General features: G+C 34.8%; 1 protein-coding gene across 2 annotated transcripts in view; it reads right to left on the bottom strand.

Annotated features, from left to right (window-relative positions):
• LOC118188496 (WD repeat domain phosphoinositide-interacting protein 2-like) overlaps positions 1-2,176 on the bottom strand; it is a 75,537-nt gene extending 73,361 nt beyond the window's left edge. For both annotated transcript variants that reach the window (XM_035358929.2, XM_035358930.2), the window contains exons 1-2: positions 1,981-2,176; positions 1,680-1,762 (exon numbers count right to left, since the gene is read on the bottom strand). In XM_035358929.2, the coding sequence (XP_035214820.1) occupies positions 1,680-1,762; positions 1,981-2,051 (154 nt within the window). In that variant the 5' untranslated portion in view covers positions 2,052-2,176. The remainder of the gene's footprint in view (positions 1-1,679; positions 1,763-1,980) is intronic.
• Positions 2,177-18,586: the final 16,410 nt, after the last annotated feature.

The raw sequence follows: 18,586 nt of genomic DNA, 5'->3' as shown, positions 1-18,586 counted from the left end.
TATGGCAACACACAATCGATTACATCGTAATAGGGATTCCATAACATTCAACTACTCAGGTTAGCATAAATGAAACAACAACTTTGCGATAAAACAAGGGGCACCCTTCAAGCTAGTCTAACCATTAATTGAAGTGACAGATAATTTACAAGTAGAATATTCCTTAAAAGCATATATGGTTGATCTTTACAATATGGTAACTGGTAGTTTGGCGACATTTTGGAGGCGATAAAGGTTACTACCTGGTACTTTGGTAATAATGTGAGCAGTACTCAGTTCCGATTACGCATTATTTTGTGTGAGGGAAATGAGAGATCATGGGATATGTCATGTGATATTAATGGACGAATTACGGTTCTTTAATCGGAAAAGGGGGGAAATCGGGAAAAAATCTGGAAATTTTGTATTTGGCTTTATTCTGTGTTGTGTGAAACAGTGTTCGTGAATTTTTGGATCCCATGGCCGTAACTAAAGTGAATTCGAAATGGGTATTTATGTATGTATTAATTTAATGTATGTGCTCATTTATATTTTAAGTAGTGTTTTTGAATTTAATTATATTTTAATTAAATGATAGTTATTTTGTGAATTTTATGTTTGTAGGAATTTGGTATACGTTTTAGCTGAAGTAAACGTGCATGGAAATAATTTAAATATCTGACAATAAGTATTTGTAATGGTTGTGGTATGAATTCGTTGGTGACGTGCATAATGTAATAGATGATTTAGAGGTAAAAGTTTTTGGATATTTTATTTATTTTATATGTGGAAATGTTCATTACTTTTTCGCGATCAGGTAATTTCATATATGTTCTTTTTACCGGGTTTAAAGATTGAGAAAATTGTCATGTATTTCTAATTTATGAGAAAAAAGCAGTGTACATGGATATAGTGAAGGGTGTGCGCAATGCCATTTTTGTGCAATTCTGGGATGTTTTTTTAAGTAAAAATAAGTCGGCGTGTACATGGTTTATGTGTATGTGTTATTTTGAAAAACGCGTAAGGAGTATGGTATTGTGCACTTTTTCCCAATTTTGCAGTGAATATTTGTCATGATTAAGCAGTTTTGTTAGATAAAATTTCTAGCATAAGTGTAATTCGGCTAGTAGATTGTTGGAAGAAGTGTTCAGTAGATAAAAAGAAAAGAAACATGTCTTTACTTCGTGAAGACAAAATGGCGGCGGAAAAAAAAGGAGAGAGTTGCTGTAGGAGAGTTGGTCGCCAAATTTTCGCCAAAAAAACGCCAAGTTACCATAATGTAAAGATCAACCGCATATATATTTCAAAAATTCAATTCACTGTTAACACTGCATATTAATTTTCAAAACAATTTTAAGCCTATTTATTTTTTTTAATATGCTATATGTATAATAATTATCTTTAATCTGAAAATTTTGTAATTTAATGGATGGAGTTGAAACAAAGTTGTTACTCTTTTACTACTAAATTCAGTAACTTCATTAAACTTAACTTTTTCAGTTAAGCAATCATCAATTATAGTATCCACTGATGATTGTTTTACTTCTTATAAAACTAGCTATTTTACACTCTTTGAACTTACACAAATTTGTATCCATTTTCAGGATTTCCCGAGATATTACCTGTCTTACTTCTTGTTGCATATCTCACTGGTTCACGATACTTATATCTAAGTAAGGAACACTCTGAGAAAGACTTACTACTTTCATAAGTAGGCTGACATTCGTGAACTTGATCCAAGTCATACAGCATATATCCATTTTTGGATCCCACAGAAAGTGCACTGAAAACAATAAAACATTCACGCTGTTATCGCATTGCACAAAAACATGAACTTCGGAAATGTATAAATTGTACAAAAATAAATCACAGTTTGTAAAAAAATAACTTTAACTTGAAAAATAATATCTACATTTAATATTATTAAAAGGAAAACTGTATAATCCACGCATTATGGTACAAACAAGTCCAGACAAAAAATGCAAAATAAACATTACTTACGTTGATGTCTGATTAAAACTTAAATATAAAATTTCTCGCGCAGAGTCGGCTTCCTCACTTGGACAGTTCATTCCGTAGTTAAGATCGAAATTTTTCTAAAAGATCTTAAATGCAAGATTCAAAGCTAAGTATTACGATCGAAACCTCTGAACACGAGCATGCATCTTTACCTGCGGGTATACATACAAACAATGTCTCACCAATGCCAAACAAGAAAGAACAAATTATCTGTATATCAAAGGTCAACTTGAGATGTGTTCAATAAATCTTTTTTAAGTTTACTACTATATAATATACGTAAATAATATCATATAAAATTTGCATTAAAATGGATTCGTACTGCATCTACTCTAAACTTTTTAAAATTTTTTATATTATTATAATTATTTATTCCGTTTACGCTAGCGAAACTTAAAGCCCCATCCCTTCCCCCAAAACACTAACAGATTTTTAAATAAAATTAACTTCATGGTGAAGAAATATTTTATGTATGAAATTTCGAATGACTTTATTACCTAGGCTGTTTATTTGTGCAAAAACATAGAGTGAAACATAACCCCTAAAAAAACTCATAAGAGAACTCTATCAAATTCCGAAATTGAAGAACAAGTTCAAAATATAAATTCGAGGAACTAAACCCTGAAGACAATATGGAAGCAGAGGAAGGTGAATTTATTACACCCAACAAAAAAGCAGGACACATTTTCCCTATAGTCTTAGAAGACTTCAGGGGGATTGGGATAAGATGAAAGAAGATTTTGAAGAGCAATTAAATATAAAAAAATATCGTGGAAACCTAAGTGGAGGTACACTGACCATAAGAGTTTATGACTCAGACCACTACCGCATAGTTACTGAATACCTAACTAAACTACATATTCCTTTTCATACTTTTAAACTCAACAGTGAAAAGCCTATCAAGGCAATAATTAAAAAACTTCAAAAACAGCTAATTCACACTATTGAAAAACAGTAATTCACACTATTAAAGGAAAGAAAGTTCATCTTCTTGTTTTTATAGAAGAATGTACTAGTAATAAAGAAGGTAAAAGAATATATGATCTAAAGAAACTCAGAGGTCTGGATGTCTTTATAAAGCCTTTTAAAGCTCGCCCTGGACCCGTGCAGTGCCATAAGTGCCAAAGGTACGGGCACAACCGGGACAAATGTCACTATAAACCTCGCTGTTTAAAATGTGCAGAACCTCATGAAACATTCACTTGTAAACAAACAAAAAATGACAACAAACCCCCTGTCTGTGCCCTCTGTGGGCAAAATCACGTTTCTTCCTTCAAAGGTTGCAGTAAACATCCTTATAATGTTCAGAAGCAAATCGAAGAATTTAAAGCTTTAAAAGAAGAAAAGAAAAAAGAACAATTTAAATTTAACAAAAATGACTTTCCTTCACTCCCTGAGAACAAACCAAAAAAATGCATGGAATACTTCCAAGGAAAATGAAAACAATAATAAAACAGAAGACACAAACTCAAACCCACTTGGCTTTTTTAACTGGATAAAAATCCAATTCACTCAAGTTAAAGAATTCTTCCAGAAATATAAAACAGCAAAAACAATATTTGACAAACTAGAGGTCGGTATGGCGGCCTTCGAATATTTCTCAAATCTAAACTATGAATTTTAATCAAACTCATAGTCAAATAAATTTTATCTCAGCTACAAACAGCTTCTTAAAGATTTGTTACTATATTGCAAACGGCATCAGATACCAACAAGTGGGAATTTCAAATTTTCTTACTAGACATAACATTGATGTTATGCTAGTAAATGAAACGCATCTCTGCTGTTGCAACAAATTTAAAATACAAGGCTACCGCATCTACAGAAAAGACAGAAGACATAATAGAGGAGGAGGAAAAGCAATTCTCATTAAAAATCATATCAAAACAGCCAAATATGATTTAAACCCTTCTTGTACTATAGAAAATGCTGCAGTATTTATTTATAGTGATTTTAGAGAACCTTTTCTCTTTATCTCCGTCTACAATTCCCCCTCAAGCACTCTTGATCTCAATAATCTGAAACTACTTACTGAAAATAACTACCACACCTTAATAGCAGGTGATTTAAATGCTAAACATTCCTCTTGGAACTATAGAGTCATAAATAGAAATGGAGAAATTTAAACAACTTCATCCACAATACTAACATCAATCTCATTGGTCCCAATCACCCAACGCACTATACGCGCAACGGACTCGGAGATATTTTAGATACAGTTTTGATGAAAAACCTTCCTTGTTCATGCGATGCGTGCGTTGTTATACAACAATTTCAAATTAACTAGAAGTGGACTGTACTAAATATTTTATTCAACAACTTTAATCAAATGCGTGCCATCTTTCAAGCGATGACTTACTACTAACAACTACAGCAATAAAAATAAAACTGAGTAAGGGTTTACAGGGTTGCTGTAATGAACATCTGCGCCATGCAAGGCGCCAAGAAGAGAAAAAATGACGTAATCTTACAGTTAAATAATCCTAATTAATTAACATACCCCCCGGCATTGAAGGGTTAATTCAATAATTTCGTGCGATAATACTCATAATAACCTACAAAATTGTACAATTACTACCTTATACAATAAAGCAATACGAATAACTTCTCTTAATTCAATATAATAATATACAATTTTCAATAAAAAATTTTGTACACAGTTTACAATACAAGTTTTATAATAATAAGCTAACACTTAACTAACTTAGGAAGCTTCTTCTTGGGGTAAAATTGCAATTTTTGTAATTCCACGCTTAATGATGCCCTTTGCTGTCTGTATTTCTACTACTCTAACCTTACCGTCAACTCCAGGAAAAAGTCTTGTAATGCGCCCTAACACCCATCTACAGACAGGAAGCTCATCCTCCTTAACTAGTATTAGCATACCTATTTTAATATTCGTTTGTTCTACCTTCCATTTTGAACGCTGTTGTAGTGTGTTTAAATAGTCCCTATGCCAAAGATTCCATATCAACTGGACAAATCTGGTAGTTCGTTTCCATCTTGAGAGTCTGTTTTCAGGTATATCAATTAATTCGGGTTCTACTATAGCATTCAAGGGTCTTCCAATGAGAAAATGACCTGGTGTTAAGGCCTCTAAATCATTTACATCGGAAGATAAGGGAGTAATAGGGCGAGAATTTAAAACAGACTCTATCTGAGTTACTACAGTTAATAACTCCTCGAAAGTCAACCTTGCATTACCTACAATCCGCTTTAAGTGATATTTCACGGATTTTATTCCAGATTCCCATAGTTCACAAAAATTAGGTGTCCGTGGGGGAATAAACTTCCATACTATTCCTTCTTCACCTAAATAATCTGCTAATTTTTTGTCAGGATTTCTAATTAAATTGTTATTTCTTTGCAATTCGGCATTTGCGCCAACGAAGTTTTTTGCGTTGTCTGAGAAAATGATTAAGCATTTTCTGCGCCTAGCAATAAATCTCTTAAAGGTGGCAATAAATGCGGCAGTGGTAAGTTCACTCACTAGTTCGAGATGCATTGCCTTTGTTATAAGGCAAATGAAAAGAGCTAAATATACCTTATGAAGAGTTCCTTTCCTCTGTCCCTTGTACCTAATAAAAAATGGACCGCAAAAATCGGTGCCGACATGATTAAAGGGTGAGCTCGGATTTACGCGCTCTGCAGGTAATGACCCCATAATTTGTTCGATAGTGACTGGTTAATTTTTACTACAAATTATACATTCATGGTTAATCGTTCTAGTTAAATTCCTACCTTGTAATGGCCAAAATTTCTGTCTCATAAAACACAATAATGCTTGCGAACCTACGGGTAAATATTTCCAAGGATAATGCTCAGCAATCAGCTTAGTTAGTTTGCATTTAACAGGCAAAATTATTTGATGTTTTTGTAAAAACATTACATTGGCCCCTTGTAATCGGCCTCCTACTCTCATTACATTATTTGCATCCAAAAAAGGGTTCAAAAAGTAAATTACTTTTATTATGGGTTTACCTTGTGCGAGGGAGTTGTATTCTAAATAAAAACTACATTTTTGAACCTCTCATACTAAAAAGGATTTTGCCTCATTTAACTCCTTTGAACTTACCCCTCCTGTTCTTCTCTGTGTTCCTTTCTGTTTTGCACACCTAGAGTTCCAAATGAACCTGAAAATATAACTAACAATACGTAATAATTTTAAATAATTGTTAGTGATAGCTAGGACATTATCAATAAATTTTGAAGGCGAAGTGCATAAACAAGCAATGTCAGTTCTTTTTCTCAGTTCATTAGAAAATGTCTCTGTTTTCTCTAATTGTTCAAAGTCAATGTTCTTGTTAGGTATGACACCTTCACTCAAGAATGGAGGACCTATCCACCACAGATCAGCATCATGCAGCTTGTTAAAATTCAGTCCTCGGGAAATAAGTTCTGCTGGGTTCTCCCCTGAACGCACATAATTGCACTGGCATGTATGTGTTAGCTCTTGGATCTGCAGCACTCGATTAGCAACAAAAGTTTTTAGTACATGCGGAGGATTCTGAAGCCATGCTAACACTATGGTTGAGTCACACCACAGACATATTTTACTGATGTCCAATTTCAATAAAGGCACCACCTTTGCAACAAGCTGTGCTAGCAGTACATCTGCACAGAGTTCCAGTCGAGGTACTGTCAACGGTTTTGATGGAGCTACTCTAGACTTGCTGCAAAGCAAATGTGAAGATAAATTATTGTCACTTCTACAGCGTAAATAGATAGCTACTCCGTATGCGTGTTCTGATGCATCTGAAAAATCCATGAATCTGTATCTCAGAAAAACTGTCCTGTAAAACATATCTACTGACTTGCAAATTGTTGATAGATTGCATTGAATCAATAAAAAGTTGCCAATCCTTAATTATACTTTCGGGTAGCGGATCGTTCCAATCAAGCTTCGATAACCAAAGTTTTTGGATGAAGATTTTTGCTTTTGTTATCCCTGGACCAAGCAGTCCTAATGGATCATAAATGCGAGCAATATCAGACAACACTGTTCTCTTTGTGTAAGTAGTTGGTTTCTTGATCGTTAATTTGTATGATAAACAATCCATCTTTGGATTCCATAATAATCCTAAAGTTCTGATGCTCTGATCGTCATCGAAATTATTGAAAGAATATTCCTCTTGTCCATCCGGAAACTGCAAAAGATCAGGATGATTAGCACACCATCTGTGCAGACGCATTCCTCTACGTGATAATAGGTTAATCAATTGCGACTGTAATTCTTTAGCCTCTTTTAGAGTATGGGCTCCTGTGAGTACGACATCGACGTAAAAATCCCTTTGTACTATTGGCGCTGCTAACGAAAAATTGTTTTTCTCGTCCTCTGATAATTGATTAAGTGTGCGTGTTGCTAGATATGGTGCGTTGGAAGTACTGTAAGTTATAGTCCTCAGTCTATAGACCTTAACTGGTTCTTCTTCACTACTCTTCCATAATATACGTAATAAATCTCTTTGATGTTCTTTAATCAAAATCTGACGATACATTTTTACAATGTCTACCGTGAAGGCAATTTTATGCGTTCGAAATCTGCAAATAATATCAAATAGTTCGTCTTGAACTAACCCTCCATTCAGTAGAATATCGTTTAACGAAATTCCAGTAGTCGTAGGAGCAGTGGCATCGAACACTACCCTAAGTTTAGTGCTAGGTTTCTCGGGCCTGAAAACCCCATGGTGAGGAAGATAATATTAAACTAGAGTTATCCCCTTCATAAATTTCTTCGGAATGGCCTAATTCATTATATTCCTTAATGAAATCTTCGTATAAGTGTTTCATTGCGGGATTGCGAGTGAAGCGTTTAAGTAGATAATTCAGTCTTTTGCTAGCGTTTTCTCTAGATTCGCCTATAAGCTAAGTCCTTCCTCCTTAATTGGCATTTCCACTACATATCTGCCATCATCTTGCCTCCTGTGTGTACGAAGAAAGTGCTGTTCACAAAATTCCTCTTCCTGACTTTTCACTTTTTTTGCTTCATTAATACCTTCAATCTCCCAAAAACTTCTCATGTTTTCAGATAAATTATCCCCATTTTCCACAAACCCACAATAATTATCAACATTTGCCTTGCTGCGGCATGCGTACTGACCCGCTAACGATGTATCCAAAAACTGACTGATGGAGAATCAGGTCTTGCATATTTATTCTATTTGTTCCCAGTAAATCGAAAAATATTTCGTTAGATAATAAAACATGTATTTGACCAGGTTTATAAAACTCTGGATCAGCTAAACCAATGAGTTGCAACTGCTTAACATCAGGAATGTTTATATATCTAGCAGGCGTTACGCGAGTTATTTTTGGAACAACGAAAAATTGTAATGTACGAATAAAATCTCTAGTAGCGTTAGCGATGGTTGCTATAGCTTTTTCCTTAACACCCATAACTGTAACAAATAGAAGCGTTTATTTTTCTTTTCTTCAAATTCAATAACTCAGCACCTTCTTTAGTAATGAAATTATTTTGAGAACCGGAATCCGGCAAGGCTCTCAGCGAAATAAATTTTCCATCATTACCCACAACGAAAATAATTGCAGTTGAAAGTAGAACTTTATTAAAAGAACTGGAAATATTCAGCGCAATACCGTTAATGGACTTTGCTTGGTTGGTTTCATTAGTGTCACTAACCTTGTGGCTGCTTGCCATTGGAGTAAATGTATCAGCATTTGGAGAAAGATTACTGCTAAATTTATTAGTCTTGTTTGTGATTTGATTCGATGTGCCATTTGCTCTATCGAAAATTTCTTCCTTTCGATCAAAATGTAAGAGCGAATTGTGAAATTTCTGACATTTTCTGCATGTATTAGAACTTTTACAGTTCTTGATTGTGTGGACCGAAGATAAACAATTGAAACATAGTTTTTTTGTCTTTACAAATTCAAATCGTTTCTTGACTGTTAGATTTAAGAATTGCGCACATTTCAACAATAAATGACCAGCTTTACAATAAGGACAATTTTTTGAATTTTCCGAAAGTGATGTAAGAGCTTTGGTATTAAATGAACGTTTCGATCCCCCATGCGGAGGTTTGTAATGTGATAGGGTGCGAGCGTGTTCCTTCAAAAAACATGTCAGTTGTTTAACCGTTCCTATCTCGTCTTTTTTAAGTGATCTTTCCCACCAACACCGAGTATTTCTATCCAACTTTTCAACTAATAAATAAACAATTAATGTGTCTGAAAATTCTTCCACCTTTTGCTCCAATGTTTCCAAGGATCGTAAACATTCATGCACCTTATCGATAAATTTTAAAAGCGACGAAGTAGAATCACTCGTTTGAGGTATAGAAATTAATTTCTTAATGATAGAATTGATCAAATCTTTTTTGTTGCAATAGCGCTCAACCAACAGATTCCATGCTATGTCATAATTAGAATCTGAAATTGGAATGGACTGAATAATATTTAAAGCGTCTGCCTTACACGAACTCTTTAAATATTGCAATTTTTGCGCATTAGTTAATTTGCTATTTTTATGCACAGCTGCGGAAAATAAATTCTCAAATTCAATCCATTCTTCGATTTTCCCACTAAATATTGGAAGAGACAATTTAGATAATTTTATATCCGAAACAATTATGTCTTTACTCGAACCGTTTTCATTTGAACAGCTATTCCTTTGAGAACTGATCTCAGAAATTTTTCTTTTAATTTTCAAATGAATTTCATCAAGATTATCTATTACATTTTTCTTTTCCTCAATGAATTCGTCAGTGTCCTTTTCCTCACAATGGGCAAATAAAGAATTGAAAATGTTACTTAATTCCTTTTTAAATTCTAATATTTTTGATTCGTATAACTCCAATAAGGAAATATCTGCTTCATCCATTGTAGAATTTACCTTATTTTCAAACTTTCTGATAGTGCATTTTAAACTCTTTTTGTTAGCTTTAATCGCTTTCAATTCACCCATCACGAACAAATAAATAATTTATCACTTACCGTGATTGCAGATTTCTCGACAGCAACACCGGAAATGAACGATGACACAGTATCCAATCTTAATTGCGTAATCCACACGAAAACGAAAGCATTCCAAACACTCTATGTAAAGTTATGCGTAATACAACCAAACGAAAGTATTCCAAATGTTCTAAAATGTTAATTTTAACAACGATATCTTTTACCTGGGGCTCGGCGGGCCATAAAGTGTTCATGCGATGCGTGCGTTGTTATACAACAATTTCAAATTAACTAGAAGTGGACTGTACTAAATATTTTTTTCGACAAATTTAATCAAATGCGTGCTATCTTTCAAGCGATGACTTACTACTAACAACAACAGCAATAAAAATAAAACTGAGTAAGCGTTTACAGGGTTGCTGTAATGAACATCTGCGCCATGCAAGGCGCCAAGAAGAGAAAAAATGACGTAATCTTACAGTTAAATAGTCCTAATTACTTAACATTCCTAATATTCCTAATCTGGATGTTCTCCCAGAACTTTCGTCTGACCATCTCCCTATAGTCTTCAACTTCTATGGATTTTATCCCCCTCTCCCTAAAGCTCATACAAAAGTTAATTGGTGTATGGTTACCGAACAGCTAAATTCTGTAAACAGCAGAGCCACGCTTCGTTATGACTGCGATATTGAGCTGGAAATCACCAGGTTAAACTACAAAATTCAAAACGCTATCAATAATGATATTTATACAGTCAAGAAAAAAAATCCCTATGGCATCCCAGAAGAAATTAAATCCCTTATACAAGAAAGAAATAGAAAAAGATAGCATATTACTCGCAATCCTACTGAAAAACGTCATATTAATTATTTAAACAGAAAAATAAAAGAAGACATCGCCACCCATCGATCAAATTCGTGGGATAATTTCCTAGAAAACATGGATCTTTACCCAAACTCTGTTTGGAAAAGAGCTAAATCACTCAGAAATCTTTCACCCAATCAAATCCACCCCCTGTATCACATGGGCAAATTTCACCACTCCGAAGACTCCATTGCTGAAATTCATGCAAAAAAATTAGAAAATATTTTTAAACAACATGAAAATAACAATTCTGATCACGAAAAAGATATTAATTACTCTGTTAATAGCATACTCAACAGTCCCAGCATTAATTTTTTTACGCCTGCATCTCCAAACGAAGTTCAGCAAATTATTAAAAAATGAAAGAAGCGCAAAGCTAAAGGATAAGACATGATTTCCAATGAAGCGTTGCAATAAAGCGTTCCTAGAAGATGCATAGTCTTAATTACAAATATTTTTAATGCTTGTATTAGACTCAGCTACTTTCCATCGCAGTGGAAACACTCGATCATTGTTACCATCCCGAAACTAGGAAAAGATCCAAAGCTAGCAAAAAATTACAGACCCATCAGTCTTCTGCCAGCGTGTGGTGAAGCAATCTCTTCAAAAAAAAAAAAAAAAAAAAAAAAAGTGATTTACAGTGGAGTAGCTCAAGGCAGTGTTTTAGGACCGAAGTTTTTACAATATTCATAAATGATATGCCTCTAACTTTTCATTCTAATATACTCAAATATGCCGACGACACAGTCATCCTCACCAGTTCACGAAGTCCAAATAATGCTTTAGAGAAACTTCAGCTCCAAGTCAACATTATTAACAAATTTTGTCAAGACTGGAAAATCAAACTAAATACTGATAAATGCTGCGTAGTTCTCTTCCGCAGATACAGAAAAAATATATCAGTGAATATAAATATCCGACTCAATAACTAAGATATTCCTGTTGCCAACTCCTATAAATACTTAGGTGTCTATATTGACAAAAACCTAAATTTCAAAGATCATATTCAATATGTTACAAATAAGGCTAACGCTGCTTTCATTGCTCTCTACTCATTAATTGGAAGAAACTCTAAGTTAAACCTCTGTACCAAGAAAAATATCTACATCTCATTTATTCGCCCAATAATCCTCTATGCAGTTCCAGCCTGGGCTACTGCCCGAAAAATAGACAAACAAAAATTAAATGTTCTTCAAAACAAAATCTTTCGTAGCATAGTGAACGCACCCTGGTTCGTGCGAAATTCTCAAATTCACAAAGACCTGGATATTTTCCCTATGAAGCTATTAAATGGCTTACAGACTATGACCCTACTATTGAGCACGTAGTGAAAAGACCTCGAACGATCCACCACAAATCTAAGTGGTGGTAGTGTATATAATGTAAAAAAAAAAAAAAGATTACTATTCCTTTGCAGTTACTATTCAAGAAAGATAAACTTTGCAAAGTTAGGACTTTATTTTTCATCGATGAATTCTTCGTTTTACTACTTATTTAACCAAGATTTTTACTTTTACTTTTTATTTTTACTATTTCGTATCGTGTGTTTTAAAACCAAAGTTCGTGGTAACACCAAGTGCTTACTCTCACTCATTAGCCCTAGTGAGCTACATGACCTCATTTTCGCCTTTTACAATTTCCTATTCATTTAATGATTATATCGCAAGTTTAGAAGATTTTCAAGTGTTTCAAAAGACATAGGACTCTTAAATTTACAAATAGATGTTGCTTTTACTATGTTCGAACTTTATTTATTTCCAAAAACTACAAAAAACTTCATTTTTCGAACTCTGATTCCTCGACCAATCTAAATGCCGGACGCTGATCACGTGTTTCTGCTCTTCTTGACTCACCCAGAAGCTTAGACTTTCATTTCGCCTCTCGCCACCATTTATATAATCACCCATGCTATGCCATGATATCCAATTTAGCAAAATTTATTTTATGAGTTCTCTCATTTATTGATCTCGATTTCGGGCGCGGTGTATTTTTAAATACACCTCTTAAATTTTTAACTTTATGGCCTATGGTTAAATGATAATATACTGGTAAGAGCTCCTAGTAACTAAAGCCAGCAGTAAAGATATGATTGAAGATCTAAGATCCATGTAAATATATTTCGATACTTTTCCATTTTGCCAGCGCAAGCGATAAAGTCGAGAAAAATGGTACAATCGATGCGAAACGGAATATCCCCGCTGGTAACCTTTTACGCCTCATTTTCAAAACAAGTCGAGCGGTTTCTTATTAGATCTATTGTTTCTTTCTAGTTTTGAAAGTTTTGCATAAAATTACATACAATTTTTACCATATAGTTCAATTTTATGTCTTAAGGCCCTTCGCGGTAATTAAGTCAATTAGTGTGAAATCACACCGCTCACCCGAAGACGAAAATATAGAAAAGGCAAAGTCAAGGTTTAAATTTATCAATTCTAATGAGAATGCACTAGCGAAGTAAAGCACTGCGGTTTTACATAATTTCTGAGTAAGCTATTCGTACGAATTGAAATAATTCGTGCACTTAAACTTGTATTCCAAATGAAGATATAACTTGAAATTAATGTATATAATTACTGAGAGAATTAGATTTTTGTAGCGTAGTTTACGCGAGATGAGATCACTTAGGGTTACGTGATATGAAACGGCGAATCAGGATGTTGTACCATGAAAGCATAATAAATTTTTAAATTTATGTCTTTTTACAAATTTATTGTCTTTATTTATAGTGTTTTTGCAAATTTATAAATGATATTAAAATGCTTATGCCTTCTAAATAAAAATTTCTTAACATTTGTTAATATTTTTTATGTGTACACTGTGTGTTGTCGCCAATAAAGTCTGCTTGGCGAGATTTGCGCCGGCGAAACGGAAAAGTACCAATATTTCTAGCGTAGATAATTATTTGTTACAACTGTATGTAGAGTTAATATTATTTTGTGGCATTAAGTTGGATATTTGAAGCTTTTGCTTTGAAAACTATTTAAAACCTTAAAAACAATGTTGGGGTTGCTTAAGAAAACTATGTGTTTAGTATTAAAATGTTTGGGTTTAGTATAAGTGTAACCATACAACTAGTAATGATATATAACTTAGACTCTTTATGCTGTGTTAAAGCATTAAAAATAAAATTATGGTTACATGCCAAAGTCATGTGAATCTTTTCAAATTACGTGTCTAACATTCAAACACGATCAAAAACCTTCCAGTCGCCTTTCAAGAATTCTGTTAAACTGCAAACTTGCCTTACATAAGGGATACACGTCAAGAATTGTCCAAAATTGAACATGAGCTCTATAAGCTTCATATGAACTCGCTAATTCATATCCAAAATTCACTGCCATTGAACAAAAGTCTTGGTCTAGAACGGAGAAGGCAGTTAACCGTCATAAAAACACCCTTGCAGTTAAATTCGAAAAACTTCGTTTACAGTCTTCCAGTTCAAGTAGTTCAAAAAATCTTCCCATTCTAAACATTAAGCCAATAGTTAATATTTCTAATGTTAGTTTGTAGGGTTTATATTTATTTTAACTAACATTTATTTTATGTTTAAGCTATCTTTCCTGTCAAGCCTTTATTTTCCCCTGGAATTGCCAATGCCAGAGAATAAAAATTTTAGTAGAACGCGCAGAGTATTCAAATTTTTAGTAGAAGTAATTGAGTTTAAATAGAAGGGAAGCGAGATTGTAAGTGTGCTTCTTGAATCACGAGCGTGAAGGTTGCTTGGTAGAAAGTTTAAGAACCGTGCGTTTCGTCCTGTATGCCTATTTCGACAGTTCGTTCAATCTTTCAAATTCTTAATTGAAAGTTTGCTGAATCTCAGCTGTATTTTAGAACGCGGTTAAGATAGTTACGTTTATAGAGCCTCGTAGATAGTGACTTCGTTAGTTATTCATCCTGTCATTTATTTTTAGTTGTACTTTTCTATTTTTGTTTAACCGCCGGGTCGGCGTAGTTTGTGAGCGTCAAGCGAACGCAAATGTGATTTCTAAAGTGAAATAAAAAGGGAGTTAAACCCTTCTTAAGAGTCTGTGTAATTTCCAGTTCATAGCAGTCACTACTACTATTGCTGACAAGTTGGGGCCTCCCAACATCATATTGGCGCCCGAACACTTTACGAACTGAAATGGCCGAAAACTGGATGGAAGCTCCTGTACAATTCCAACAACAAGAAATGGCGAACCAATTAGAAGGATCTGGATACCTGGTCCAGACGATGAGAGCATCGATCAAGCCAAACGTCAATTTCGACGGAAAAAATTCGGTGGCGATATTTTTAGAAGGCAGGCCTAGAAAATCATTTTCAGCTATACCCTGTGCCTGAAAGACAAAAAGTTGCTATTGCTACGTCTGCACTAAGAGGACAGGCCTCACTGTGGTGGAAGAATATAGGGAAATTTTCATTAGGGGAATTCGGAGGCCAAACATATACCTTTGAAAATTTAAAAATATCATTATTAAAGGCCTTTCCCGTAGTGAAAGACCGAGCAAAGCTAGAAGCCGAACTGTATAGTTTTTATCAACGTAATATAGAAGATTTGACGGACTTCATTCTGCGTAAAGTTAAGCTGATAAACATGCTGTATGGAAAGAAACCCGACGTAGAGATTATTGAAATAATCTTACCAAGATTACTACCTGCTGTCCAAGATTACTTAGAAATCCGAAACCTAAGCACCTTGCAGGAACTCTTCGAGTTGGCGGTCAAGTTCCAAAATCGCAGAATAGCGGAAAAAGCTAGAGGGGCATCGTATTCTCAAGGTCTCCGAAGGCAATCCTTAAATCAACAGACCGGAAACACAAATCGCTCTTATGGGGGAAAGAGCTATCAAGCTAACTCATCGAAGCTCGAAGGTCAAGGCCCAAAAAGGAAATTTGAAAAGTTCCAAAATCGCAGAATAGCGGAAAAAGCTAGAGGGGCATCGTATTCTCAAGGTCTCCGAAGGCAATCCTTAAATCAACAGACCGGAAACACAAATCGCTCATATGGGGGAAGGAGCTATCAAGCTAACTCATCGAAGCTCGAAGGTCAAGGCCCAAAAAGGAAATGTGAAAACAATCGTCCGCGTACCCAGAAGACAGAAGTTGAAAGGAAAGCTTTAAACGAGTAGAGGGGCCTGTAAAAGCGAGTGTCCAGACCCCGAAAGTTTTGAAAAAACCCTAAAGAAGATACCTAAATACGGTCGTGGTAAAGAACTCACACTTACCAATTATACAAGTCCTGGTTGGCGATGTACCAGTAGAAGACCTCATCGATACAGTGGCAGAAGGTAATTTTATGAGTGATACATTTTTTAAGAAGAATTTTAATAGGTTACGATTATTTAAAAATAAAAACACAGAAATTATAGTGGCGCAGGGAAAAACCTGTCAATGCATTGGGAAATTATCAGAACCAGATAATAACGCCCATAAATAATGAGTACGCGAGTCCAGTCGTACTATGTAGGAAAACGAATGATTTCCCTCCTTCGGATAAAAGGGCTTGGAGGTTTGCTATCGATTACAGAAAGCTTAATAGTGTTACTAAGTTCCCAGTTTACCCTTTGCCGGTTATAGAGGAAATTATTAGAAAGATTAAGTCTACGAGATACATGACTACGTTGGATTTAACGTCTGAGCTACTATCAAATAGCTATGAGACCCGAAGACATACATAAAACCGCGTTTATCACAAAATCGGGCACTTATGCATTTTTACGCATGCCCTTTGGGTTGTGTGGGGCCCCGTCAACATTCCAGAGAGCTATGGACATTGTTCTAAAGCTTGTCCTAGGAAAATCGACTTTAATATATCTAGATGATATAATTATAACGAGTAGTACGTTGGAACAACATATTAAAGATTTAGAAGAGGTTTTTAAATTATTAAAAGAGGTCGGTCTTACAATTAACGCATCAAAATGCAAGTTCGCGACTAAAGAACTTAAATATCTGGGTTATAAAATTTCGCAAAAGGGTATAGAAATTCAGGATTAAAAAATAAAAGCCATCAAGAATTGCCCACCTCCCAACACCGCCAAGAAACTTTCTTCTTTCCTTGGGTTATGTTCTTATTATCGGTCGTTCATAAAAGATTTTGCGAACATTGTTGAACCGTTGTTAGTAATTGAAAGAAAGAAAAGTAAGTTTACGTGGACAGCAGAGGCAAACACTGCATTTGAAAGGTTAAAAGAAGCACTCATCAATGCCCCTGTTTTGAAATTCCCGGAAGGGGACGAAAACTTGGAAATTGCAGCAGATGCGTCGGACTATGCCGTAGGTGCGGTTCTGATGCAAAATAGCCATCCTTTGGCATTTTTTAGTAAAACTTTAAACTCTACGCAAAGGAATTATACAGCTACAGAGAGAGAAACATTAGCCTTATTAATGGCTGTACACAAATTTCGAGTTTATTTCAGCAAAGCGCCAGTAACAGTCTTTTCGGATCATGCGGCTGTTGGTAGACTTTACTCGGGGAAAAACCTAACGCCCAGGTTAATAAGATAGGCTTTAAAACTTCAAGAGTATAACCTAATAATTAAATATAAACCGGGTAAGGAAAACAATGTTGCTGACGCACTTTCTCGTATAAAACTGGACGATGAAGGTAATGAACTTAAATGCGCTGTGTTGACTTCACTAATTTTAGATTCTAGAGATACAATTATCGTTGAACTGAAAGCTGATCCTGAATTTAGAAGTATCTATGCGTATTTGAAAGACCCCGAAAGCTTTGAACACACAGATATCGATGCGATAAGAAGTAGAGCAGAAAACTATGAAATAATAGATAATTTATTGTTTTATACGAAAGCAACAAACGAAAATTTCGAATATAAACCAGTCATCCCAGCCTCGATTCGATTAAGCATTTTGAAGGAATTACACGACGCGAACACAGCAGGTCATTTAGGTGTCAGAAAGACTTTAAAAAGGTTACGCGAGGCGGTATATTTCTCGCAATTATACAAAATAGTAACTGCGTATGTCAGGTCCTGCAATCAATATCAATTAATAAATGATATTAATTACAGCCCGGCCGGGTACTTAACTAGCATTCGCGCCACATTTCCGAATGAAATTTTAGGCATAGATCTTCTTGGTCTTTTCCCCCAGAGTGAGTTAAATAAAAATCTTTAGTAATTGTAGATCATTTTTCAAAATGGACAGAAATTGTTCCACTTAAACGCGCGTCAGCCAAAACAGTCGCAGATGCATTCTTACAGAGATACATTTTAAAATACGGTGCACCGATAAAAGTCATTAGCGATAACGGTAAACAATTCGTTAGCCAAATTTTTGAAAACATTTGCACTGGACTTGGCATACGCCATATCAAAATGGTTCCGTATAGACCACAGGCAAACATCGCAAAAAGAGTTAATGAAAATATTGTAAAAATAATTCGAAGTTACGTTAGCACACATCACAAGCGCTGGGATGGCTACATAAATGAGTTAGCTTATGCTTTAAGAACAGCAAATCATGATACTACGGGAAAAACTCCAGCAGAATTATTTTTAGGACGGAAGTTAATTACACCACTAGATAAATTATTCTTTGTGCAACAAAGGAAGAATTCAAACAAAAAGGATATACAGAAACTTATTGATCAGGCGGTTAAAAGTTCGGATACGGCAAGAAATAGACAGAAACTTTACTATGATAGAAAACGCTGTGAAGCAGATTTTAAAGTAGGGGATAAAGTGTTAAAGCGGAAATTTTCTTTATCAAGTGCCCCAGATAATTTCACTGCAAAATTGGCTTAAAAATTTGAAAGCCCCTATGGTAATACAGGAAATCAAGGGAGTTGTATTGTACCTTAAGAACG

This window comes from Stegodyphus dumicola, chromosome 9 (assembly GCF_044657685.1).
Source record: "Stegodyphus dumicola isolate Sdum_Otavi_A_Nest chromosome 9, ASM4465768v1".
Classification (NCBI taxonomy): domain Eukaryota; kingdom Metazoa; phylum Arthropoda; class Arachnida; order Araneae; family Eresidae; genus Stegodyphus; species Stegodyphus dumicola.
Note: the sequence above shows the minus strand (reverse complement) of the source record. Positions and strands in the feature narration are given on the sequence as shown.